Source organism: Hetaerina americana, unplaced genomic scaffold, assembly GCF_022747635.1.
Source record: "Hetaerina americana unplaced genomic scaffold, ioHetAmer1.1.p SCAF_83, whole genome shotgun sequence".
In the NCBI taxonomy this organism is placed as follows: Eukaryota; Metazoa; Arthropoda; class Insecta; order Odonata; family Calopterygidae; genus Hetaerina; species Hetaerina americana.
Window position 1 is genome coordinate 1,500,457 of NW_027287461.1, and position 28,000 is coordinate 1,528,456.

At 36.1% G+C, this 28,000-nt stretch overlaps 1 protein-coding gene across 1 annotated transcript; it reads right to left on the reverse strand.

Annotated features, from left to right (window-relative positions):
* Positions 1–27,943, reverse strand: Oatp58Dc (Organic anion transporting polypeptide 58Dc). The gene is made up of 13 exons (XM_071597252.1): positions 27,624–27,943; positions 20,477–20,794; positions 19,064–19,288; positions 17,389–17,631; positions 16,456–16,596; positions 15,000–15,242; positions 13,924–14,088; positions 13,112–13,301; positions 9,872–10,028; positions 7,244–7,500; positions 2,076–2,179; positions 1,527–1,628; positions 1–614 (listed from the first exon to the last, which is right to left on the reverse strand). The coding sequence occupies exons 2-13, from the start codon at positions 20,775–20,777 to the stop codon at positions 454–456; spliced, it is 2,289 nt and encodes a 762-aa protein (XP_071453353.1). The 5' UTR covers positions 20,778–20,794; positions 27,624–27,943; the 3' UTR covers positions 1–453.
* Positions 27,944–28,000: the final 57 nt, after the last annotated feature.

The following is a 28,000-nucleotide window of genomic DNA, read 5'->3' on the forward strand; positions in this document are numbered from 1 at the left end:
TTCTTCACAATGAGTATAAAAACTAAAGTAAAACAAAATTTGGTGGTAGTTTTGAATAAAATCACATGATATCATAAGTTAATTTTATTTCTTTTAGTGAGCATGTCCCTCAAGTCTCACAATAGGACTGAAAAACATTTTGCATAAATTTATTACATTCAATTACAACCATAGGCTGAACTGATTCATCTCAGAATGCAATGGTCAAATGGGCTTCTGGATCACAGGGGCGTTATAACTATACCACAAGTGATATCGTTCTGTTCTTTTGACACCTTTTTACCCATTTTTTGTCTTGCTTTTAGCTTTTTGAATGCATTGTTGTCCTTTGCTTTGTCTGATTATTTTCTGAGAGTAAAACACGTTTCTTCATTTTGCATGTCCCTGAATCAGACATTATCTCAAGGTCCTCACAGAACTACTGTTGAGGTCTTGATCTTAAAAAAAATCACATCAAGCATCACCACCTGTGGCCCTCGCTACTTCATCCATTTCTACAGCCAATTCAGCATCTTCTATCTCTTTCTTTACATCCTCATGGTCATCAAATATTTTGAGATTTTTGGCATAATACCACACACCTCCATCAAATGCTGTCCCAATGGTCACAAATGCTGAAAATTAGAAACATAAGTACTTTTAGTGTGAATCATAAATTTGATATTTTGGTGAAATGTTAAGCTGTCATTAATTTTGTATTTGAACAGCATGGATTAGTTTTAGTAGTTAGTGGGTTTTATGCATGAAGCTAGTTTTTTCAACCAAGAAATTTAAAACATCCTAGCAAAAAAAATAAAGAAAAGTATTAGTTAATAGTATACGAAACATGTTATGCACTTTCATGATGATGCTTGTGTTTAAGTGTGAATTTTTAGATGAATAAGATAATTAGTTATAAAATAAATAAAAATGTGTGCAGAGCAGTCAGCTTGTTGAACTTCAGGTCACTGTTGGATATTCATCAGATAAAGAAAGTGGGTATTCTTTGTTTGTACTTTAAAATGTTTAGCCCATACCAAAGCCTATTAGGTCAATTCTTTGTTTTCCATTGCCTTTTTTGCTCAACTGAGGAATTTATCATAACATGATGCATTTAGTCATAAGCTGAGAAAGAAACAAAAAATTATTTTCCCTTGTAGTTCTTGATTACTCCAATTTTATGGCATGGCTTTGCGTTGGAGCCCACATATTGAAGGGATTTGTGGGAAATGACATTGGGTATGGGAGCTCACTTTATGGTTTTTTTCCTATCCATTTTGTAAGTACATGATGCAGTCTTCCCTTTCTTTGTTCCCATTGTCTATTGTATCAATATGAAATATTATAATTATTATACCCTTCCTCAATTAGTGAATTAGTAATGTTGAAGACTTATTTTAGGCTGTCCAAAATATTTGGCATTAACTCTGCTTCTCATATGGATATTTTCATTTTGATTTTCTCATTATTTGCATTCCACTAAAAACAGTAGAGATAGTCAATTCAGTGATAAGTCCTTGAAATTTTTTTAATAAATTAATCCTTACCGGCGGCTGTGAAATTTAAGATGTATCTTAGAGAAGCACCATTGTAAAGCCAGCAGTTTCCAGTACCAGTGCATGTACGGCCCCAAACTAAGCATGTGCTATCTGGAATTAGACAGTTTGACTGTTAGTCACTCTCATCATGATTTTTTGGGAAAAAGAAATAAATGATAGTGTGGAACAGTGCAATCTGTATTTATTAAAACCCTAATGAGACTGTGACATGCAAATTGTAGGTCACATGTTGATTATTCATTGATTGCATTCATTAGATTGTGATCATAAAGTATTTAAAATTACTACCAACTTTTAAAATCCGTTTTAATATTTGAAATTATAAAAAATTAAATTTTAATAAATATATTGTTGCTTCAATTTGAACATGAAGGATTAATACAATGAGATTATAGCAGGAACAAAATCTTTTTCATTATGAAAATGATATTTACTTGCAGGTAACAGAATACTGATTTTATATTTATGCTCACATTCTAGTAATCTTGTGGTAACAGATGTACACAATGGTAAAGTGAATCCAAAAATGTTACGCACCAAGAATTATTCCAAAAAGAATTGGTGAGGGGATGAACGAGAAGAGACTCATCATAGCCAGGCCAAAACCCATTGAGAAAGTCTTATCTCTCTCTTCTACACACCTTTTGGGAAAGAAGTAAGTATGAGCAAGTAAACAATGGTGCTTAAAAAGTATAATTATTGGTCATTGCATTTTTTTAAATATTTGATCTCCATATTAGGTGTCAATAGAACTTGCTCTGTGCATTTTTGGGTCTCAAAAATTACTTTTACAACATTTTCATCTGTCAATAAAAATCAAAAGTAATTAATCAGTATTATCATTAATGAGGACATGCAATATGGCTAATGGCTAGAATTTAAGATGAATTGGTCAACAAAAATATGAACTTGGGTAAGTTTTTTGGAAGAATTTGAGTTGATAAGTTTCAGCCATTATTCTTAAGGCAAGGCAATCAAACTAGCCACAAGATAAATTTTCTTCTTTAAAACTGGAAAAGTTGTCCGAATGGTACTTTTCTACTTTATTTTTTAATGCAAGGGACATCTTGCACAAAAACAGAATTATAATTATCATGGTTAATATGCAAAGATCGTTGTGATAGTTTTAAGGATAGTGCAGAACTATTGGCTGTGTTATGACATTACTGATTAGAGACAATTTGGTTCTGAAATCCTTCACTTATTGGCTTTCCTATATAAGCTGGGAAAACAGAACTGTGGGTATGTAACTTATTTTGATTCCACAAAGCATAACATAAGATAGGGTGACTTAAGTTGTGTGTGCACTGCTCTACAAATTGAAACTTTGTTGGAAAATTTTAAACACTAGTAATCAAATATCCCTACCCTTATATGTGGCATAGATATTCCTGCCCTTATTACATTGTCAGGGTATGTCAGATCAGCCTTGTATTTCGCAGGGGTTATCGTACAATGGTATTCAGGGGCTTAATTGAAACTCTTGTGTTCTTGAGACAAGTGTGTAAAACCTCATCTGACATTCCTCTCTGCTGAAGTCAGAAAAGAGGAAATGATGATATAATATGGTTAGTTTATTCGCAACCAGGTTATAAAAAATTTTTGATGTTATCATCGAAATTGGGATAATTGGGCTCTTTTGGAAAAAACTGAAATATTGTGGGGTGACTTTGGCCATATCCAGGCACTATCAGGTCTGTGGTAGGCATTCATACTTAAGGAATGATGAACATTCTCCTTTAAGAAGCATTAGATGAAGTGAAGAGAGGGATAATGGCAACCCAAAGGGAAACAGTAGTAGCAGGTCCTGAGAAGCATGCTGCAAGATAAGCTCTCATGACACTATCTAAAATAAGTGAAAGGTCAAACACTGCTTTATCATGAAGAAGAGGTAAATGTGGAAGGGCTTTTTAATTCTGCCAAATGGAGGTTCCCAAGTGTTTGTGATATCCAAATTTTAGCACGAATCTATTTGAACAGGAAAAACATAATAGTTAAGTGTATTGACAACAGTTGTTCAGGAAATGATTGGATTATGGATGTATGAGGAGAAACGATACACTTCCCCTTAGGCTTGGGGAAAATATTGTATGGGCTTGAGCTGCGGTGAATACGAGTATAAATCTTCTGCTAGATTATTTTAATGATTTAGAAGTGTCTTCCTTTTAAAGATGACATCCTCATGAAAATATTTTATATTTAGATGAAAGTAATTTTGTTGATGATCCTGGAAATAAGGCAGGCATCTCTACTTTGACCAATTTGGATTGAAGGAGGAATCTCTTCTGCTTGCTATAGCCTGTCTACATCTACTTGCTACTTGGTTTGACATGAAAATGTTTTAGCATTGGTTTGTCGATACATGTTTTCCTCCTGTGAAACACTGTCCAGCCCATAGCAGGCCTTGATGGAGCATTGTGAGGTTTCCTGGTGATGATTCTAATAGCTTTCTTTTGCATTTTAAAGATGGTTTGAGAAATAGCAGCTGATCCCCATAATATTATACCGTAGGTTATATTTGAATAAATTTCCCCATAGTACAAATTGAGTAGTACAGTTTTACTTGTAGTTTCATACAGGTGTCTTAATAAGTAGCAATAATGGAGAAGAAAGTACAAAGTATAAATAATATAGTAAGGAAAGGTGGTAATGAGGGTTGATTAATACATGTTTTCCTCTTGTGAAACACTGTCCAGCCCATAAAGTATTACTCCAGGGAAAATTTGTCAATCTATTTTTCAGGGGAAGTTTTAAAATTGGGTGATGAGTATAATATCCATATTGTACTATTTTCTCCAAGCTTAACATGTCTTTGCTGGTAATTAGGTGTGGCATTTTTCAGACCCCTATGACAGCTTGGGGAAATGCCTTGACAGCAGGAAAAAATGCAATGTTGGCATTCTACCAAAATGTGAATACCCAATAATGCTGTAATCAGCACTAGAGGTCATTGGCTCTTTCCTTAAAAATAAGATTTGCTCTGGGTTTAAAGGTACAGGAATAGTTCCTTTCAATCCAAGAGAAGTCCATGAAAAAATTCCAAATTTTGAGGAGTCTACTGAGGGCCAATAATCTGATCAATTGTGGATGAATGCATTTCTTCATTTACTGCATGATGATAGGCTGATAAAAATTCCTGAGAAAAGGAATTGTGAAAGAAGAATACCGGTAGTAGCAAGAAAAAGTGTTAGCACAAGGCATTAAGAGCTCCAATGGAGATAGTTTGTTTGTGAGCTCAAATACAACAGATACTGTGTGGTGTGTGTCAATTTTAAGTTGTCTTCAACATCTTCAAGGTTTGTATAAAAAGGATTGGAAACAATATTTTCCTGATGTGACTACGTCACAGCATGCGGGCTCAGTGGTGGGGGTTCTGATCTTCAACAGGTGCCAATCGCCTGCGAGCATTCTTTCAGGCTAGACCAAGTTTTTACAGGACCCCTGTCGAGTGACTCGGTGCAAGTGCAAAATGCAGCAAATGATTGAACACAGTACGCTATCAAATTTTGTGTTGGGCTGGGGAAATTGGATACGGAAACGTTGGGTATGCTTGAAAGCATGTCATAAACTGCAGTTTTTAAGTGGCACAAGCTCTTCAAAGATGGCCAAGAGAGTGAGGAGGACAAGCCCCGCACTGGATGGCCATTGACATTAAGAACCGATGACGTGTGCGTGTTGTGCTGAATTAAAGCCATCAGTTAAGTGTGTGCATGATTGTAGATCATACAGGGTTCGTCCGGAAAATAAGTGTACTGAGCTCAGGAAAAAAAATTTATTACACTTTTACATATCTTAAGCTAATATTCCTCAAAATAGGACCCTTGTGAGTCGATACACTTGTTCCAGCGGCGTTCCCATTCCTGGAACGCTCCCGCGAAGGCATCATCGGGAACCTCTCGAAGACACGTCGTCACGGCCTCTTTGACGGCGTCCAAAGTCCCGTATCGCGTTCCTTTCAAACTCCTCTTTATCTTCGGGAACAGAAAGAAGTCCGGTGGTGCCAAGTCCGGGCTGTAGGGCGGGTGCGGCAGCGTTGCCACGCCGTGCTTGGCCAAGAAGTCCGACACGACAAGCGCGGTGTGAGACGGCGCATTGTCGTGATGCAGCCGCCAGATGTTTTTGATCGCTGGCCGGACGCGGGCGACTCGTTTTCGAAGCCTGTCGAGCATTACACTGCTCTGCTATCATCCGAACACTAAGACGACGATCAGAGTTCAGTACATCGCGAACTTTTCGCACATTTTCGTCGGTGAGTGTCGTTGATGGGCGTCCAGGCCGTGGTTCGTCGTCGACCTCTTCTCTGCCCTCCACGAACATCTTGTGCCACCGAAAGATCATGTTTCTGGACATGGCTGACTCCCCGTAAGCCTGGTTAATCATACCGACAGTTTCGGTAGACGATTTCCCAAGCTTTACCGCAAATTTGATGGAATAACGCTGCTCCAAAAACTTCGGCATCGCGTTCCGTGACGTGGGTCGAGCGTGGAGGTTCGCGTTAACAGAGCTCCTCACTACACCACAGCTCAGAGCCGACTGCCTTTTTCAGCGTCGCTTGCCAACATACCCCCCTCCAATCGCAGCCCGTCAGAGCGGTGCTGGGCGCGCCTGGAGCGGCGGGAAAAAATCAGTGCACTTATTTTCCGGACGAACCCTGTATTAGCATTGAAAAGATGGCTGTGCACACCATTATCACTGAAAATTTGGCACTGTGAAATATCTGCGCTAAATTTGTCTTGATTCAAGGCACTTTGAAGAATTTTGAGGCATTGTAGCAATATCTGAAATAAATATATTTTTCCAAAACCTTTCCCGATAACATATCTTTCAGGAGTGGAGAGATACAAAACATAGATGATAGGATTCTGAGTGCTGTTGAATTGTTTCAACATGGTTTGTGACCAGTGAAAGGTACAATATTTTTGGATAAAGTAATATCCATGACAGAAAATGATTCCATAGGAGATTATTTTTTAAGGATAAACAAAAATGAAAAGAATGCTTAATTTTTCTTCCTGGAAATAATCAAGTTGCTCATAAACTAAAACAACCTGGATGCATTCAGAGAGGGTGACTTATTTTCTCTGATGTATAACCAGAGTTTATATAGTGAAATAATGTTGTTTTCTGAAATTTGTTAATATAATAAAGGAGCAAAAAACTTGTGTGGTTTCTTTTTAAAATCTCCCCATACATGCATAACAAATAATTCAGTACTCAATATGGTACTGTAATATTAGTTGAAAAAATATAATTTTATGTGCAATTATTATGAATAATATTTTGTGGCTGAAGTCATCCAGTAGTGTGGGATGACTTCAGCTGTTGTGCTGTATTGTTTCAAAAATATTCTGTTGGTTTAAGAAAAACTTTTCAGCATTATTTGCACTAATAAGATATATTTTCATTACTTAAATTTTTCTGTACATTCAGAACCAATTTATTTGAAGTAATGAAAAAACTTCAAAACAGTCCAGGTCCCCCCATTTCACGGTATGTGGTGTTTATTTACTGTATTTTTATGTAAAATTCCATCAAGTAAGTTCTTGACTAATGCCAATTAAAACGGTAGAATTGTATTTTGTAAAGCAGCTTTTTGATAATACTACTTATTATTAGGACATCGTTAAGCAAAGGAAAGTTCATCTGGCATATTTGGTCAGAGAGACATGCTGTTAGCTTAAAGTAGTGCATAGTCATTACCCTACCTTATTGAGACTAGAAAGTTGGATGCCCTTCCTGTGGAACCAACAAACTTAAGTAGACAAACAACTGCCAAGAACATATAGAATTTTGTAGCACAGTCTACCGGGCATGATCCAGAAATTGTGACTCCCCCATCAGTCAATTTATTGGAAACAGCAGCATTGTTTAGCTCTGGTACATCTAGTTGGTCAACCATGTCCTTAATGGCTGCTGGGAGTGTGCCATTTGATGATGGAACACATTTGCATCCACCGTACACCTGTTGTAAAGAGAATTAGAGCTACACTCCGTGGATACTAGGTCAAGTGGGCAAAATTGGATAAACATCATGCCTCTTGATTCTTTGGTATCTTTGCTTTGATATGATGAAAACTGATGGGTTTTCTAAATGGAATAATAATATTCATTTATTTTCCCAAAAACCTCTATGGCTAATATAAGTCACGTTCAATTACATATCTAAGTATAAAGCATGTCAGGATGAATAGTGTAAAATGACAATGTAGAGTTAAGGAGTATATTATGCATCAAAATATTCAAAATTTAATTAAGTATGTGCATACCCTTGTAATAAACATTAACATTCAGTTAGTAGATAGTTTATGGTTCTCTGTTTGAAAATAAAGGCATTCATGTGACTCTTAAGCTCCTTAGGAAGTTTATTGTAAAACAATATGCTGCTGTATTTCAGACATTGGCTGCTTTCTTCATAGAAACAAAAGGAATATAAAGAGTACCTTTGTGTCTTGTACTATAACTGTGTACTTAAGGTTTGTGCAGGAAGCCATGGAGATTGGATTTAGCATTAACTAAAATGGAAAATACGCACAAACAGGAAACATTAAATACCAAAATCCTTGAATATATTATGCAGCACGGGGTACAGTATGAGTTTGTTTTTGTTACAGGCAATATGTATGGCCCTCTTGAATTTTAAAAATTATCACATCATGGGAAAATGAACCACATAGTACCAAACTGAACAATGAATATGTATGAAATCTACCATATTATAGAGTCAGCAGAAGATCTAAAAAACAAGGTTATAGATATATCTAATGAGGAAGCATACCAAGGTGAGTTTAATAGCCAAAGTGTTAATCTGCATTTCCATGACTCATGCATATCAAAACTGATACCTAGTAATTATATGTGATCCTTGTAAGGAGTAATATCTCCATTTAATCCACAGATACAATACCTGATAGTGTATTAATTTAGCATAGTGCATTACAAATGATTTATCAACATCAAATTTTAAGAAGTTAATGTTCCATCACTTGACAAAATTTTCTGATGTCACAAATTTATCACGGAAAATTGAGTGACAAAATTGGTATCATCCACACACAATATTGGATAAATTCTAGGTGAGTAAGGAAACAATTTCAGCAAGTTATAGATTTATAACAAAACAAAATTGGGCAAAGGACAGAACCTTGTGGGACTCCTTGTGATTGAAGTTTGGGGTTAAAACAGTCAATGCCATTAATAATAGCAGAAAGTTGTTACTTATGGTTAGCAAAATAGGATTCCATACAAGGTGGTATGTCTCTTCCACTGAAAGAGTGAATTTTATGAAGAACAGTGTTATGATTTACAGTCTATAGAGCTCTAAAAAGATCATAAAACAAACTGAGAACTTCACTTTTACTATCCAGGTCAGATAGTATGTTGTCCCTTGGCTGATTGCAAACTGAACTAGTTGATCTGCATTTTCAAAAAAGAAGATGAAAACAGGAGAGTATATTAGTATGGTTTAATTGATTATTACTAATAGCTGTCCATTTCTCAGAAGGAACCGCTGCCAACAAGAACAATTTGTAAACTCTGTCAGTTGTTTATTTTAATGCTTTGTTTAGATTAGTTTTGAATTAAAAAAAAACCCTTAGGTGTAGAATGAGGGAGCAGTGCAATGCAGTTCTTCTTTGCAATAAGGATTTATTCCTGTATGCCTCAGAACACATTTAAATGATATGATTAAGTATGCTTCTGGATACTTAGAGTATGATGGAGGTAGAGTGTGGCATAGTCTGAAGTGTTCCATAATGATTTGGAATTGCTAATCTACCTTTGAGTTTTACCAGTATGAATGTTGGTGACAACATTTAATAGATTTATTTAAAGTATAATACAAATAAAAATATAAAAATTCCACATGCAATCACTGTAATGAGAAATATTTAATAAGAATTTTTACCATGCACGTGGAAGTGGGTGTTATCCCCAGAATTTAACTTTTTCCAAGTATCAATTGAATACATACCATGGTGTATTAAACATAAAAGGGCTTGATGCAACCAGGACATGGTTAATTTCCAACTATGACTTTCAGTACATCCATGCTTTATACTCACAAATATGTGAAAAATTGAAGTATTGAGTCAGCTTGGCTTAGTTCCCGTTTAAAAAATTTGCAGTGAAAGAAATTTGTGGGAATTTTGGTGCCTGCCTTGTTTCCAAGTCAAGGTAACCTTTATCAGAAAACTGACTATTAATTAACAAGCACTGCAAATTATAACAATACCATTGAAAGAAAATGGTTTGGAGGACCGCATTTTATCTTCGCATATTGTTGCCAATTTGCACTGCAGTTAAGATTTTTATTTTCTTCGATTGATTTCACCCACCTTCTTAGGAGTTCCAGGTGGCATTGTAATTTCTCGTGTGCAACCTGCATGGCATGCAGAGATGAAAGTTGTTTTTCCATCTGCGATGGAACACACAGGAGAATACTTGACATAGTCACAACCACATGCAGTGTTGCAGGCATACTCAGTTCGAAGCCTGCATAAAAGTACATGAAAGATTAATTCTAATACTTCTGAAAATAAGTAGTTGACAGCAGTCAACAAACAAAATACAGACTGTTCAAATCAGAAAGGTTGGTGGGAGGATGTGTGACAGAAAATTGAAATACTAAAAAATGAAAATGACAACAAAAATCTTAGTTCCGATATGAGAATTTGGGGTTAATGAATTGGCTCTGAACTGATGAAGTAAAAGATAAGAGTCAACGTTTAGGAAGGAACTTCTACCAGCAATAAAGTTAAAAAAATGTCCAACAAAATATTACTTGTGCAGTAGAAGAAAAGAAATGCCTGCTAAAATATGATTGAAACCAAAATGAGTGGGAAAATCATACCAGGAAGGGCACTGAGTTGTAACAAAAAACTATTAAGAATCTGACCTTCTCAACTTTTATTTACCTTTGCTGAAAGTTACAGTTGATTGGAGATGTTAAAAAATATTTTTAAATTAAATATCTAAAAACCTACCTGTGTCTAATATGTTGTTTGTTAAATATCCCTATAATGGGGAAGAATTGGGAATTTGTCTCTGTTGACTCTCAAGTTGGATATTCCATGTAAAAGCTTCCTTTCTTGATGACGTAAACATATAAGTATGTATGTACCTTGCAAAGGTGGAGTAATCCTCTCTAGGGTACAAGTCCACCAAAAGCCATTTTATCGTATTATTGTGTTAAATTACTTCAAGTTGATTTTGTTCATCCTTATGCTAGTGTATCACATTGAAAACCTAAATGTTTTAAGGGGAATAAACAGGTATCAACAACCTGTTTTCTAGATATGAAATAGAAGGGCCCATATAAACACTATTGATTTTGGACTGGTTCCAATTTCACTTCGTATGCCAAGTCATAGTTGTGTCTCAGAAAGCAAAAATATGAAATCTGATGACTAATTGGTATTTAAAACTCCTCTGGACTCTCAGTCAACCGACAGAATGCTGATATACATATTGAGGTAATGTTTTCTTCACCAATGAAGGTATATGTTTCACACCTAAAGGATGAGGTGTAATAAACAAGTTTAAATCATACTATACCAGGTGCATCCTTAAAAACTTATGCAGTGATTGGAAGAAAAGGTCTGAAATTAACATCTTGATTTTCTGGTGCTGATGTAGCATTATAAGTGTAAGTAAAATAGTAATGGAATCATGGGTTTCAGTGAAGGGGTCAGTGCATAGTTAGCTTTTGAAGGCATCTGTGCTCAAAAGTTGTAAATAATTCTCCTGTATTGCTTGCATTAAGTACCATGCTGTTGGATTACATTATTTCAGCAGAAATAAAATAATACAGATTTTTGCAGTAATCTTTTGTGGATCTTTAAAATTTACTTGTTCCATAGAGAAATTTTTTCCATACTTGTTCATATACAGTTGCATACCTGTGCAGTTAAAAGAATTAACTTATTTTTGGAATAACAGTCACCTGAAAGAAATCAATCATGCTAAAGTGGTACTCATGACCATCAATAAGAGGATAGAGAGGAGGGAAAATTATTACTTTGGGCATTATCAGTTAGGGTTCAATTGTGGGAGTAGTATGTATAACACCATAGCAGTAATGAGTTCAATAATAAAGAGAAATATAAAACATAATCTCAAGCATCTCCTTCAAGTATAATATCAAAGCATACTTGCTTATTATTAAACCTTTGTACCCAGTGAATGAAATGTGTGCTCTATGTAAAAAAAGTCTACAATGTTGTTTGTTAAATATCCCTACGTAGTGTAAATTACCTTTTTCATGTGATGTATCCAAACAAAATAGAGTCAGGCTGGGCAGTTTATGTGGAGGAAATGGTTAAAGAGGCATGGGAATTGGAGTTGGTGGAGGATTCATAAAATCAGTTAGGTTTGCAGATGATCAAGCTTTAGTTAATCCTTCAGCCAAGAGGTTTCAAGGAATGCAGAGTGCATTGAAAAGTTCATGTGATAGGTATGGGATGATAATTAGTGTAAACAAAATGAAGGTTTTGTAGTTTTGGAGAAAGAGAATAGCTAAGTGAAATAATAAAACATGTCATAAGCTAGATCATGTGGATCAGTTTACCAATCTTGAAAGTGTTTTAGAACAAAATGATCAAAATAATAGGGATATAATAAGAAGAATTGCATTAGGCAAAGAAGCTCTCATGAGGAGGAGGGAATTGATGACAGGCACATTGAGTATGATTGCTAATAATCGGCTCATCAAAACCTTAAAAAGAAGCATGGTTTTGTTTTGTGAGGAAATATGGTCATGTGAGCAAGACAAAATACATAGATTGGAAGCTTTTGAAATGTGGGTGTGGAGAAGGATGGAAAAGGTGAAGTGGACAGAAAAGAAAACAAATGGGGATGCACTAGCCTTGATGTGGAAGGAGAGGGGATTGTTGGGAGAAATCCAAAGGAAGTAGAAAAGATGGATGAAGAACGTTTTGATTGGCGATAAAAGTTGAATAGTGTGAGAGAGGAGAGAGTGTTAGGCAACTGAGGAAGGGGTATGAAGAGAATAGCCATGTTGTACGAAATGAAGGGAGGAATTGAATGTGCAAAACTGATGAGGGGCTTACTGTAGTGTCTGAGATAAGGTTTTCTTTTGTTTGGAGAGGCAAGGAAACGATGTGTCATTGTATAGTCTGTGTCCATCCAAAATTTACCTCAATGGGTAGAATACTAATAATAATAAAGTCTACTTCAAGAAATTAGCCAGGAGTATATTTTAACCCATGTGCAAAACTTTCAAACATGTTTCAGCCAGATCATTTCCAGCAGCTGCCAGAATTTTTTTTCCAAATTAGAGACATTTGATTATTGAGGTTAACCAATACCCTAGAAAAAATTAACCATGGACTCATTTGGACTCATCACATATATTCTTTTTAATGAAATTGGTGATTTAGTGCTGACACCTTCTGCTTGAATTGGAGTTTTAAATTAATATGACAGTGGTGCAAATGACCTTGGCTGTTGACGCAGCCCTAACTATAACTACTACTATTGAGATGGAAAAGAGCTGGCATAAAATCAAGCTTGGAGCAAATAATTATAAAATTCAAGCACTGAAGAACAGAACTCACTCTCCTGATGGTAATACTGCTGTGTCTGCTGCTGGGCATCCAAGGAAAGCGTATGAAATTATTCCGAGAACAGATACGGCACCACAGAAGACATTCCAAAATGCCAGTGCTCTTGCTGAAGGCTTCAGTCTTGAGATAATGATACCGGAGGCAAGGACCCCAATTGCTGAAAACACAAGGCCGACTGTGCCTGAAATATTGAAATATGAGATATATACAGCTGCATCCTTAGAAGTAATTTCTTCAGGTATCCATCAGCTTTCAAATAATTACATACTATGTTTTTTTGTTATTTGGCTAAAAGGAAACTGATATTAAAATACATATTGTTAATTCCATCAACTTATGGAGGCTTTGGAGGACATCAGAAAAAGTATATAACACACTCTTAGAAAAAATTAACAGTTCAGATTTACAGAGGTGCTGTAATATGCATTCTCTAGAAGAGAACTCTTCAACTTATTTTGAAATTTCGTACAGCAGAAATGCCATCATTTTTTTTGAGGAAGAGAGAGAGTTGTATTTATGAGTACAAGTAAAATTTGGGCCACATCGGTGAAGTTGGAAATAAAACTTTTTAGGGTACATTGCTGTCATGGTGGTAGAAAGAGCTGTTAGGTAGGAAGGTATTAGCATTTTCCTTGACAAATGAGGAGCATTGGAGAATATATACTATATGCAGGGTGAAGTCAAGAATTCCTAAGATCTGAATAAGTGTTTGTCTTGCTTTTTGATTAAAACTTCAGCTGTTTCTTGCATTATTTCAAACATTTTGAATTTGTGGCAGTTTGTGAGAAGAATTAGATGATTACCTGTGATGAGACTTGATGTAGAAGCAGATTGCCTGTATTGCGTCTCAATGTATTTTGGCATAAATATCCAGTATGGCATGTAACCCAAAAAATAAAACACTGCAGCAAGTGTGTTCAGCATAAAGATGTTATTTTTCAAGAGTCGAGTCAGGGTGACAATCATATCTGTAAAAATATATAATAGTATATGTATTTACAGGTGTTCAACACTTTTTATATTCAACAATAACTTTTTATTTTCGTCAAATTACACAGCTAATGCTGTAAAATTTCAAAGTCTTATATATTTGTCTGAATTCATGTTCAATAAAACTTCTAAAATTAGGCCTTCTTGTATTTGTGATTACATATTGTTTTTAAAAATATTCAAATGTGAATTTAAAAAATCATAGCTGATACAATACTCATTACAGTTGTACACTTCCTATGAATATTTTTAGACTTGGATACCATTAATACCAACAACATGCTTAATATTTTTAAAAAGCCTCGCTTATGGTAATCTTTCCTAAGAAGCAATACGGATTCTTCTTTTGAAAGAATGCCTATGACTGCCGACTCCAAACTCTTTGGATACAGTTTTCAAACTCTTTCGAAATACTACCACCATGCCATTAAATATAAATGACATACATCCCTGGTATGTTGTCTCTTTTCATCTTCAAAGAAAAAGATATAAATATGCATATAAAATTAATTTATCCCTTTAGGATTGATATTTTTACCCGAGAGCTGATATTATTTCAGTGATTGTTGACTACATAGAGTAATGAAACTTCAGATAAAGTGAGCTCATTGAAAGTTGTGTTTAATGCTAATGAAGAATTCTTCATATTGAATTTCAATACTTGTTTCCCATTTTATAACTTTCTTATTGATTAAGTTCAGCCTAATTTAAAATGAGATAATGATGTAACTGCCCATTTTACTGATGCAATTAATCTTGTAGTGCCCTACAATTATGCCCATTTTTTTCAAAAAACTGCCCAAATATGTATGCAAGCCATATTTCATATACTCAATGTGGAATTTGAAATTATCTTACTGCTCAAAATACTGTATATGTATAACTATACCTTTTAGTGATGCAGGTGGTTGATCCTCTTTTATTTCTTCCTCTACATCAACTTCTTTCTCTTCCTCTCCATTTAATTCTTTCAGTTTCATTTCCGCCTCCTTTACTGCCTTTTCATTGGATGCAGTGATCAATAGTCTTTTTTGGGCTTCTTGCTTTCTCATGGCTGCCCTAGGAAGAGTCCTTGGAAAGAGAGCCATGAAACCAGCAAAGATGGCCATTGGAATTGCCAAAATTATCCATCCTGAAGAAAATGAAAAGATAAATTGTGGCATTGTTTTATTTAGGTATGTGCTCTATGAATTCGGTAAAATTGTAAGATTTATGTTCTGGCCACATGGTTTTGGACAATTGCTCTCCTGATTAGAGCAAATACAGTAGGCCCAATTCATCGCCACTAAGCTTGAGACATTAGATGGCAAATTAGGACCCAATGAAATGGGCATCAGATTATGTAACAAACTACCCAAAAGTATCAAGGATACAAAGGGAACTGCTGCATTCAGGCATAAATTAAAAAGATATCCACAGCGCAATATGTTTTACTCGGTTGATGAATATCTCAACAATATTCCCAACCAGTAAGTTCATACTTTTAGTTTCTAGCAATGGTCATGGTCTGATTCATGTTAATGATCAATGATTTTTCTGAATTTGATATTGCATGTGCATGTTACAGCCAATGTTCATGGGTTTGTGCCAAACATTTATGTAACTATGAGCATCATTTCTTTTATGTATCTTAACTGAGCCTGTGTCTTTGCTCCTCATTGACGTGCCTTATATCATGTACATACACCACCACCTGGTATTTTTGTATTGTGATCTCTGGGCTGATAAAAAGTAATAATAATTAATATCTACTATGAGTAAACTTTGTCTGTTTTACCTCTGAAGAAGTCTTTGTAGTGACTTTGCATCTTGAGAACCCCATTATCTGTCTCAACTTCTGGAAAATCATATTATTCATAGGTATTGTTACAATAGGTGAGATTTTCATGGTGTAAAAATTACCTTGACTGGTATTTAAACCTGGATCTCTTGATATCAAAACCAAGTGTTTTAGCCAGTTAAGCTGCAGAGGTGTCCTGCTTGAGCCAGTTAGGATACTGGGACATCCTCTTACTTCGTGAGTTCTTGGATGACTCAGTAACTTAAGTGGCCAAAGCACTGGGCTGAATTTTAAGGAATCCGGATTTGAATCTTGATGGAGGCAAATGATTTTTACTCTGTGAAATTCACACATTTCAGTGTATGCAGGTAGGTTACTCTGCTAAAGTAACTATGTACTGCTAAATATGTACTTGTATCAGGGTATTTCCTGTAGTTCTTGAATTTTGACATTACAGTTTCCCGAACCTTTTCATAGTGAAATATTTGTAGGATGATGATTTGCTTATCTGGTTTTTACCTGACAACCCCAAATAAAATGCTGATAATTTTCAAGTTCTACTCACCAAGCCACCATGCTCCTAACCACCGGGGATTGGCTGTTGTGATTGTAGGAGTTGAAGTTGGTGAGATGTATAACTTGAGACAGAATGATGCCAGTGCATAACCAGAGGCAGGTCCCAGCATACGAAGAAAATATGAAAGACCTGTGAAATAATAATAGCACTCTTTTATTTGACTGGAGATCACATTACAAAAATGGATTTTCCATGATTAAAAAAGATTAAAAATAGCATTTAAATGAACATGTAAGGTTCTAAGGATAGTGATTGAATTATTTATTACAGAAATATCAGTAACAGGGGGGCATGACAGTCCAATGGGTAGAGGTTTGGACTATTGACCAAAGGCCCGGGTTCGATTTCTGAGGACATCTCTGGGCACTCTGAACTTCAACCAAACTTTGTGATTTTTTTAGTACCAGACCTTCCTGGGAAGCCATAGTTAGTACAGGGAAAGGAACTGACATCCCTACTCCTGATGTGTGAATTTCACATGCCATTGGGCTTAGCAATAGGTGATCTCTACCCTTGGCTCTGAAACTGATCTTCAGGTTGATAAATATGATTGGTTGGTTGTTTATATATAAGACATAGTAATCCACCAGAAGGTCAGTTTGGTAGGTGATGGTAGAGTTCACCCTGTACTAAGCCTTATGGCATGTGAAATTCACATATCAGGGTGTGGGGGCCAGTTCCTTTCCCTGTGCCATGTTATGGTTTCCTAAGAAGATCTGATACCTGAAAAATCACATAGCTTGGGTGGAGCTGAGGGAACCCAGAGAGGCTTGATGGGGATCAAACCCGGGTCCTCCAGTCAGTAGTCCAACACTCTATCCCTGGACTACCACACTAACACACACACACATACATAAGGTACTGCCTATGGTTCCTGACACATATATGTATATGTACAATGTTACATAGAGTCACACTCACTAATCAGTGCTGGTGTTTTGGATTTCTTTACATTGTCATCCATGTAGGCTATCCCCAATGGGTAGTAAATAGATCCACCAATGCCTGAGATAAGCTGTGCTGCAAAGAGGAGTGCTGCTGGTGCCATACCGGTCCCTGTTTCTTCTCCCTCCTGACATTCCATTCCAGCTTTCTTGTCTGCAGAGGGGTTGCACAGCACCCGCTTCTTGCGGGTCCACCATGGGAGCTCGGAGGTTAGTCCAACTGATGTTTGAGGAGATATACTATTATTAGCTAACATTCGGAGAGTGCCTCACAAAGGTGGACAAGAGTGGTGCTTAGTTTGAGACCCAAAAAGGAATTATTAAAGTTTTAAATCAAAGCAAACACAGCTGAGGGAAATATGTGACTCTGATGAGTGTCATCTTCTGTGAGTTACCTTTATTTACAATAAAAAAATTATTTAGTCTAATAAAATAATTCTTGAGAGACCACTCATCATTGCTTCTGGTAGAGTGGTATTCGAAAAAATAGCAAAGAAAATTAAATAGTCCTTATTAATCTTCTAGTTACTGATAAAGGCTGGATTAAGGAAAAGAAAAAGCTAAACTAAAAGCTGTTGATGTGAGCAAAATAAAATGAGATGAATTATGCTCCATCTCATTTAGGTCACGATGATTATTGTCTGACAAAATACGATTTCTGAGTTTACAGGGATTAGAAATGATAGGATGATAAATTTGATAGCTGGGAATAATGATAATTGATGTATGTCCTTTATTTAATGTCAAACGTTAGGGTATACCTTAGCACTATCCTTGGTGATAACAGTAAACTTATCAAGATTAATTTGGTTTTTGAAAGAAGTTAACCAAAGTCATCTTGTGTAATGCCGTTTACAATGGTTTTAGATGAAGAATACCTAAAATCATGTATGTGAAGTATCATGAAAGGAATGAACATATTCTATGCTTTTGCATTTCCTTGTTTTTCTAAAAATTGCCCCTGTAATATGCAAATGACCTCATTTGTTGTGGCTCTTAATAATTAAATTATTACTGGTTAAATAACAAAGAGAGGGGTTAATGGTGGTAAACTTGAAAGCTACCTTCAGCAATGAAATAAACTGATATCTCTCTTCCATGAAACTTTCCCTCTATTCCAACTTTAGTAGATGCATTTTGTCAATGCCATATAATGGAACAGGAAAATTGAAATTTATATATAGTAGACTGGTCTTTTTCCATGTGCCTTGTTTGAGGCAGTTGATAACATAGGTAAAACATAGCAAATCTTCCTCATTTATCATCACCTTCCCTTCCTTTTTTTTGGGGACATCATTTTCTTCCCACACATATGCTTGGTAGATTAAATTCACTGGGAAAGCAAAATAAATGTGAAAAAATCATACCGAGGTTAGAGAAAGCACTCTGGAACACCTTAAGGAAAAGAAGAAATATATGGAGTGGCACTCCCTTGACACATTCTGAATTAGTAAGGAGTATAATGCAAGGAAATATTGAAGGAATACCCTTCAAGGAATGAAGGAATTTAATTGGGAAGGAATTATGAAAATTAGAGATTGGTAACCAGTTAAAAATGGAAAATATTGAAATGCTGCAGCCACCAATCTTAATGAGGAAAAACTGGAATAATTCATCCTTGATGAACACATTACATTTTGCAAAACCCTTACCAGAGGTGGCATTGTGGCCTTTACTGAAGCCATGTTCAATGGTCAAGGCAAGTGCATCTTCCCCTGGTCCATAAATGAAGTGTGGAAGGGCTGTCAGCAAGCAGTATAAAACAACAGCAAAGATACCAAAGGCAATCCAGCGTGGCCTATGACCTTTGCCAGCATAGTAAGTGAGGAATAGGCATGTAAGTAGCTGGCTGATATCATTGCCCACTGTAATTATTCCTGGAAAGAAAAAATCATTAAAAAATTAAAAGATTCTCTCCTTTCACATAATTCATCAATGACAATAATTTTGAAAGTTCATGGCGCATGAGGAGAAATTTCACAAGTGCCCTCAGGAAGAGGTTTTCTTGACTAGTTCAATGGTGAGCACAGTAGCTGTAAGGATGTGAGCAGCCAACAAATATTAGTCTTTTTGCCATAAGTTCTGTTATGTTCTTTATCTGGTGGATGAGGTCATAAATACATTGTTCATTGTAAAAATGTATAGGAAAATCACAGTATACTATTCTTACAAGTGCTAAATTTAACTCCAGACAATCCAAAATAGAGTTTTCACAAGATAATCCAATGTTGTGCTGGGTCAGATCAGTAGCATAAAAAATAATGCACACTTGCAGTTTTTGTAGTTAAGACTCAGAACCTAAGGTTTGGTTCAGACCTCAGTTGAATCTCTACTTAAAATAAGATGATGCAAAAAATAAGTGAATAAGGTTTACAATTTGACTATATTAGGACAGTTGCTTGACAAAGCCGTGTTAGTTGGTAAGTGTAATGATGAGTTAGCAGTTTTAAGTCATCAATTATATTTTTTAGTGCTCACTGTGGGAATTTTATTTTTCATCAGTGTTTTATTAATTGATTCTACAAAATTCTATAGTCATAGGTATATATTTTAAAGAATAATCACCTGCATTTGAGTTCTCTCGACATCCTCTTAAATCATTAACATGCATTCCCACTTCCTGCTTTTCGGGGACTTTCATTGATCAAGCATGTGTGTGACCACATGCTTATATGCCCATGAAGTTACAGTCTTACTTCATTATAATACTTTTAAATGTGCCACTTTTTACATTTTTTAGAAGAGTTTGAAGGGGCTCAAATAGTCTTTAATCTCACTTCCCAACTGATACACTGGGGGAAGGCTCAGCCCTGCCACCCTTTTTTTCTGCATCAGTGTTGCATGGATGCCTTATTGTACAATAAGATGCTAAATTTTATTTTTTCAAGCCAATTAGGATCCTTCATAATTTTTATAGATAATATACCTATGATAGGGACATGGAAAAAACTTTTGTTCAGGATTTAGCATTATGGTTTAGCCCTTTTCCTCCTCCCAAATCATTAGTGCCCAAAGAACATATTTACATTCAATATTTCCTCTTATCCATTTCAACTCTGACTCACCTGTAATGCGACTTGGAATTTTAAACCTCTTCTCCACGGTTGTAATGGTGCCATTTGAATATGCATAGGTAGCTGAAAATATGCTCCCAATTATTCCGTACAAGAAGACATAAACCTTCTTATTGGCAAATTTTTGGAGAAATGCACCCCTGATTGGTCCTATCCCACATTGTGTGTCCTTCTCCTTTGGCTCCCTCTCTGATGATTTTTTCTTGTCTAGCTTTGAGTCTCCATTGGCAGCCACTTTGTTCCATCCCTTGTTCATAATTGGCTTATCTGCTTTCGGTTTCCCCATCGCCATATCTTCTCTGTCTGAATCTGTGAACATATATGGGAATTTTTATAATTAGTTTATGACCTCTATAACTATTTTGAGCAATTGAAGTGCTTAAGGAGATCCTCTCATTATGTGTCATGGAGAATAATTTCATTATTTTGGGGAACTGTCATAATATTATTGAAATTTTCCTTTCAAGGTATGTAGTTTTATTCATACAAATAGTTATTCATGTATCAATATAAGATCCGTGATTGGTTATTGGTTTGAACTACATTTCAATGTATTTCCCAATTATGTGATTTCTGGTGTGGGTGTGATTATTTTAATTGTAGCGAAGCTACCATACACAAGCCAGTCATCCTTTGCTATTACTATGGAGGCAAGAACCCTCTGCGAGCCTTGTGTGATCCTACAATATGTAACTATCACCAAATCTCAAGATCCATTCTTTTTACAGTTTAGAGTGTAGTACTGAGCAAATGTTTAAGACATTTTCTATGAGCAAATAACAATCTCAAATTTAAAAAAAATCATGTATTGGGATCTGACACCTAGCATTTGGCTGTTCTTTCTTTGAGTTTCTCCATAGCATGAATTTTCTTCATATTAATTTTTAAAATAATAACAATTATGAACTATAGCATAGTAATTGTCTGCAAATCATTCATAAATCAAATCATTGGTAGTGTTAAATAATACCAATCTTTTTTGCATAAAATTAGTTATTTTCTGTGTCCATGATATAAATTTAGGAATAATAATATCCATATCAGTAAAGGAACCAATTTTACATAATACATTATTTAAACACCTATTTTCTCTCCTTGGGGTGTGAATTTTCGAAAATGTTTCTAAGTGTGTGTCTAGGCCCTATCTTTAAATAAATTTATATTTGAGTTTTCTTGAACAAAATATAGCATGATTAAAAATTCAATATGATACTTTACTGAATTAAAAATTGGCAATTTTCCACAAAATAAGATTTATTACTACCAGTTTCAATGTAACTACACTTTTTGGTGAGTGCTGTTCATTGTTTTTGTTGTGGATGGTTACATAGATAAAGTCATGGGGTAAATACACACTAGTCCCATTTACTCTGAATGATGAGCATGAATAGGCATATGAAATCAATTATAGCATAAATGCTGGTGTAAGATGTTAATTCCCAACCATGGTAAAAAATTGATTCAAGGAGGTCCAAAGATATATCACCGGTGGAACTTTTACCTTGTTATGATCACACATGATGATTTACTTTTTAATGATGATCAGGTATTGGTCAGCAAGTCAGCCACAGGGTTAAAACCATCATTTAGTGGATTGAAAAATCAGTGTGATATATATGAGATGGGAATTAATCATAAGGAAATGAAGTTAATGAGATTATCAAGAAATAGGAAGGCTATGATAAACATTAAAGTTAGGGGGAAATAAACTAGAGCAGTTAAAGCAGTTCAACCGTTAAGGAAGTGTTTTAGACGGTGGCCCAAGTAGTTAGGACGTTGAAAGAAGAATTGCCTTAGGTAAAGTAACATTTACAACAAATTCAGGTGTTGATAACAGCCACCTTATACAAATGCATGTATGAAGTATAAAGAAAATTCTAGCGGAATATTTTAATATAGAAGATAGTTTTGAATGGTTCAGAGACTTGGTTGCTGAGACAAGAAGATAAGAATAGAGAGAAACTTTTGAGATGTGGATGTGGAGAAGAATGGAGAAAATAAAATGGATAAAAAAGAAAACAAAATTGAAGTTCCTGGCATGGTAAAGGAAGAAAGATGGATGTTGGTCTATTATAGCTATTCAGGAAAGCCGGGCAAGTGGATAGAGTAATAGAGGGGACACTGTTGAGAAAGCAAGGTAGAGAAATGAAAATAATAGGCATTGTGGATGGGATTGTGGGAGGTATAAAGTATACAAGGAGTGCTTTTAGATCTAAAGAATTATAGAAAGTCACTAGGTCATGGAGGTTGCCAGGGAGCTAAAGAGTGAGTCATTGGTATAGGTAGCATGGGGTTCGAGGATATTTTGTGTCATGTTGTTAGATGTTAGGAGTACAGTATTGTATAGTACCATAGTCCATTAAATACCTATGCTTACTCAGCAGACTACTGCTAATAATAATGATGACACACCAGTCATTGAGGTCAAACAAAATTTTACCCTAGTAACAGTTCACTTAATATTCAAAAATACTTCCTTGAAGTTTGTGATAAAATGAACCAGGATGCTATTACAATGGTATGTGCATAATTCTGGCTTTAATATAAGGATTTACAACTCTAATGGAATGGAAATTTGAGCCAGAAACCTGTCACCAATGGAGATTTGTTTTGTTTGGTTGAATAACTCTGGAATTGAAGAATTTTGAATTGGTGAGTGTCTAAGATGGGACTTGGCATTTAAATAATTTTATTTGTTGCTTATTCAGGAGGCCCTGTTTCAGCACAGGGAACACAGTTTGCCATCAATTAGACAATCCATTTGGATCCTTGCTGAAATGGCCTGTATCAATGTGTCCAATTCCCTTTGACTATGACCCTCCTATGTAGCAGCTGAAAGCATAACTGTTCCTATTCTCATTTGATCAGGGATGCTCACCTCTGATTCCCCATCAAAACCACAAACCCTCAAAAATGAGTTGAACACACTCTTATTACAGGCATAAACTTTACTTTTTATTATTATACTGTATATTGATATATTTTGAGGAAATTATAAATCGTGACAAAATGAATGTAAATAAGATCTAGCCGAATAATCTTTGCGGACAAATTGATTTTCAAGAACCTAATTGAATTCAAGGCCTAATTTGATTCAAAGAAGCCTGCAAGTAGTATTATTGCTGTAGAAGCTATATACCAATAATAAGAGAGACTACTGTTGTGTTGTCCGAAATTAAAATGAAATGAACTCAACCACTTCAGTTCAACAAATACACTATTTTAATACTTTATCATAAAACTTTTATATCCATTTTTTTCATCGACCACCCAAAAAATGTCAACTGCGCAGTGTGCTTCATGGTTCCCCTCGTCTTCAGACGGTATCATACTGTTGATCAGTTGGTTTCGATTGCACGTTTTGAACTTTTCATTCACATGCCCTCTTTTGTTTATAAATCACGAGTGCGACCGTCTTATTTACCCTTTCAACTCATTGTTTCCTTTGACATGTTTATTGGGGACTTCGAGGGATTTGTGAGTGCACCCTCTGCAGTAAAATGTTGATTTCCGCTTGCTTATCACTAGTCTAGTTGGTGGGTGAGAAAATATAAGTTAAAAGGATATTGCTGGAAAAAATGCATGTTATGCTGTATAGCTGCCAATTTGCGCCCAATCATCGTGTGCAAACGGTCCGTTAAATCAAGTGGCTTAGTTATGATCGATAGTTTAGATGGATAGGTACCTACGCTCGAGGTTTAACCAAGACCTTGACACAAATACGAGTGTATGTGTTTTGCACCCAAGTTCTTCGCCGTGTAGGTTCCTTTTTCGTGAACCCTCTAAGCGAATTAATTTAGAATTCACTGTGAAGTTTTGTTGTAAAATGCGTTTACTTTTTTCGCGTTCTTTTTACGTGACAATGGAGCAAACTAACACGCGTATGATGATAAATTTTCCGCGAATCATTCAGGCTCTATCAAACAAATGCAAATCATTGAGCTACCACGAAGGAACTCAGTTATTCCATTGATTTATGGGAAGATTTGGGTTGCTTATTCACCATTGAACCAGGTTTTAGTGGATTTGTATGCTTATTTCGAAGATCCTTTTTTGTTGTAGAGTGGGACGAAGCATGGAGTTAAAGTAAATGCGACGGGGTAGCTGATGACCATTCCGAATGAAAACTGCAGATTGTTATGAAAAGTTGAAGAGACGCTAGGATAAGTGTGTGAGGTCCTAAGGGGGTACTTCGAGGGGTACTGAAGTTTCATTGTTCTAGGCGGGCTATTTTTCTCAAAATATTGCATGGCTGGATCCTTGCCGAACAGACCTAGTAGTTTGAAGATAAATCACGATCTTTAAATGTGATTTAAAGGGTCTAAAAGCCTTCAAGTAAATACTCATGCGATCATCATAAGTTTCTCATGACAAATAATTAGTTCAAGTATGGGAAAGAACTTTTTATAGAAACAATAGAAAGTCTGGTAAAAATTAAAATTGTTTTATCTAATACACACTCGGGACGTAATATCTTATACCATTATGTCGTAACCTTTGAGGATACGGTCAAAATTGTGCTAGTTTTTATTCCAGTATCTTCAATCTGATTAATCGAAAATTACTGAAGGTTTTTGGTTAATTTAGTCGCCTGTCATATTTAGTTAGAGAGCGTATTCTATGAGATGAAAACAAAAAAAAACAAATTTCGCCGTTTATCTGGAGACCTGGCGAAAACTAGTCTTTCTTTTCGTGTGTGTGTTGACTCTTGGCTCAGAATATGCATCTTATTCTCGCTTATTTCATTAACGAACTCATAGAATTAATTTCGTATGTTCTTTTTTCCAAAGGGAGAAATGAAGGGATTGAGATTGGAGAAAAATATTATTCTAGATGGACATTCGGTATAATGCTTGGACACGCCGTTACAAAGACGATTTAAACTATGAGCGATAACTATGAAGGTATATTATCGGTAAGAAAGCATCCTTGAGTTGAAAGCAAGCCAGAAAAAACCGAGAAAACGAGAAATGTCAAGTGTTCTACCTACTTCTCATAGCGAGACAACACTTCTCAGAATCCCTATCAATGCATTCAGCTCTCATGTACTGGGACAAGCAATGCTTCTACTCGTACAAAAACAGTTGTACCCCACAGTTCGATAAAACCATTTTCTACTCTCAGGAATGTCTTTCCTGCACTAATTTTTTCAATAAAAATTTTCCGGTTATGTATTGTTTCTAGATTGAGAGCTAAACAGAGTTACTAATGTTACCCAATGGAAGTGAAATAGGAATTAAAGGGGTTTATCTATTTGTTTATGAGTTAAAACAACTAGTTTTCCGGGAAATAGGATTACTGCACTGACTGCTGTATACTAAAATGTGAGTAAGTTTTAAGGAATACTCTATAGCTTAATATGGAGTACACCCTTCCCTCGACACATGATCTCTAATTTTTATGAAATCTCACTATTACGGAGCAAGTATTTTTCAATGTCTTTTTTTATGGATAGACCCAAGGAATAGATTCAACGCCAATGTTTGTGATTTATCTTCACTCTAACTGAACAATATCATTTTAATAACGGGATACTTTTGTTCATATTCAATTTGCTGCGTATTCTATGTTGTGCCTTTCTCTTTTTCGATAATTTATCTTTGCCATTTTATGCTTGCCTGGCATTTTTCCTAGTTTATTAGTGGATGACTGACTTTTAAAACGATGCCTGCAATGTATTGGTTGTAAGAGCTTTAGAGTGGGGAAAGTTAATTAATTTCATTTGGTCCCAGAAAATTCAGATAGATATCATTATCCTGTTAGTCCATATTCTCCTAAGATCTTACCAATTTGCCACTCTTTCTTGGCTTTCCATCAAATTTGCTAGGGTCTGAACAACCAGTGAACTCCATTTAACTATGTCCGGAAATTGAGCGCGCGGCCTTCAGGGTAGCACGTGGAGGTATTATCAAAAGACAGTTTACTCAGCTGTTATTGTTTTGTGAAATACCCGCTTAAAGTTCTCTCAATTTTCTCTCAATAGCTGCTAGTGAGTAGCAATAATGGTGGTGCAGACAAAGCCAAAATAACGTGCATAATGCGTGCAACAGAGGTTTTGGAAATTGGAAATAGTAAGAACACCAAAATCATTTCAGTGGTCACCCTATGGTCCATTTTACTTTGTATTCCAATTTTATTAATAATGAGTAAGTTATAACACTTTTACTCTAGATATTGATTTAACGCTCGACGTACTACATCATCTACATCGAAACCGGTCATGTAATAAATCAATGCCTAGTGGAAACGTGTTATCATTTGTTCATGATTATGTTCAAATTCCGCTATATCACGCCTTAAACTACGCAATTTGTCTAATATTCCTTCATTACTATCCATAAGTATTTAATTTCTACATTCATATGTGTCCGTGAGCATATTTAATTCCATCCATGAACTTTGGAGTTAAAAATCACAAACCAGTAGCGTCCTTTCTGAGGGTTGCATACAGTCAGCTAGTTATTGTATTTTAAAAGAAGAATATTTTGCATGAACCTCTTCCCCAGGGCATTTCTTAGTCCTACAGAGTGTACAATGAAGAGAATGACCTTCAAACGGAATATACAGTTGCAAATCACGACCACCGAGTAGGCCCGTATACAGTTGTGGCGCAGTACATGTGCGTCATCCGAGTGCGTCAAGCGAGGGTGGAAAAATATCAACCTAAAAGCTGAAAAGGAAATAATGTTACCCGAAATTCACCAATGAAAGTTATCGATAGGATAATAAATATAATAACCGCTGTGCAGTGATTGCCTCTCTTTCCCTCACTTCCTAGTAGGTCCATGAAACAATTATGGGCATTTAATTAAGGATGATGGCTAAGTGAATCAACACGAAAAATTTGACTAAAATATATCATGGAAAATTGTTATTGACCACACATTCATTGGGTGTAATGCCGCATTGTCGCAACCGCACTCCACCCCGAATTCTCGCAAAAAGACCTACATCCACCCCTGCCAGTGAGAATATTCACGAACACTTTTCCCTCACCAAAGCAATTTCGCATGTCCAGAACCGCCATAACGACGTGCTCGCGGCTGAAGGAATTTCGCGCAAATTGATTATCCCGACCGCACATGGCAGAGGACTAGGAGCGTCCTCGGGGAAGCCACCGTATCCTCTGCTTGTTTACCTTCGACGGATGGTGGAGGGGCTCCGAACCGAGTGGTCTAATTTGGCGGATGTCGGTCCGTGGACAAGCGGGTGTCGTCCGGTGTGGAGAGGGTTGGTTGGCCTGCGCACCGCTACTCCTGGCCCGTGTCGTCCTCAAGCTCCCACTTCGAGGAATCCTCCTTCGGCTCGCACTTCGCTACTCTCTCCTGCCCGCAAGGCGCCGTCGTCTGGCAGCAGCAATCGTGGGGGGGAAAGGGACGACGACGCGTTGTGTGCGGTGGGCTATTCCTCTCCAAGCATCGTCTTAGACATCGGCAAGGAGAGAACACACTATCTCCTCCTTCAGCACATGCCTCAATGGAGACTCCTTGCCCCCTCACTACTTTACAGCGCCCA

Coding starts and splice junctions, on each gene's coding strand:
- Oatp58Dc (XM_071597252.1), bottom strand. CDS start 20,777: ATGGCGATGGGGAAACCGAAAGCAGATAAGCCAATTATGAACAAGGGA. Junction 1,629..2,075: donor TCTTTTTGGAATAATTCTTG/GTGCGTAACATT, acceptor GTCTAATTCCAG/ATAGCACATGCTTAGTTTGG. Junction 615..1,526: donor CTTAAATTTCACAGCCGCCG/GTAAGGATTAAT, acceptor TCTAATTTTCAG/CATTTGTGACCATTGGGACA.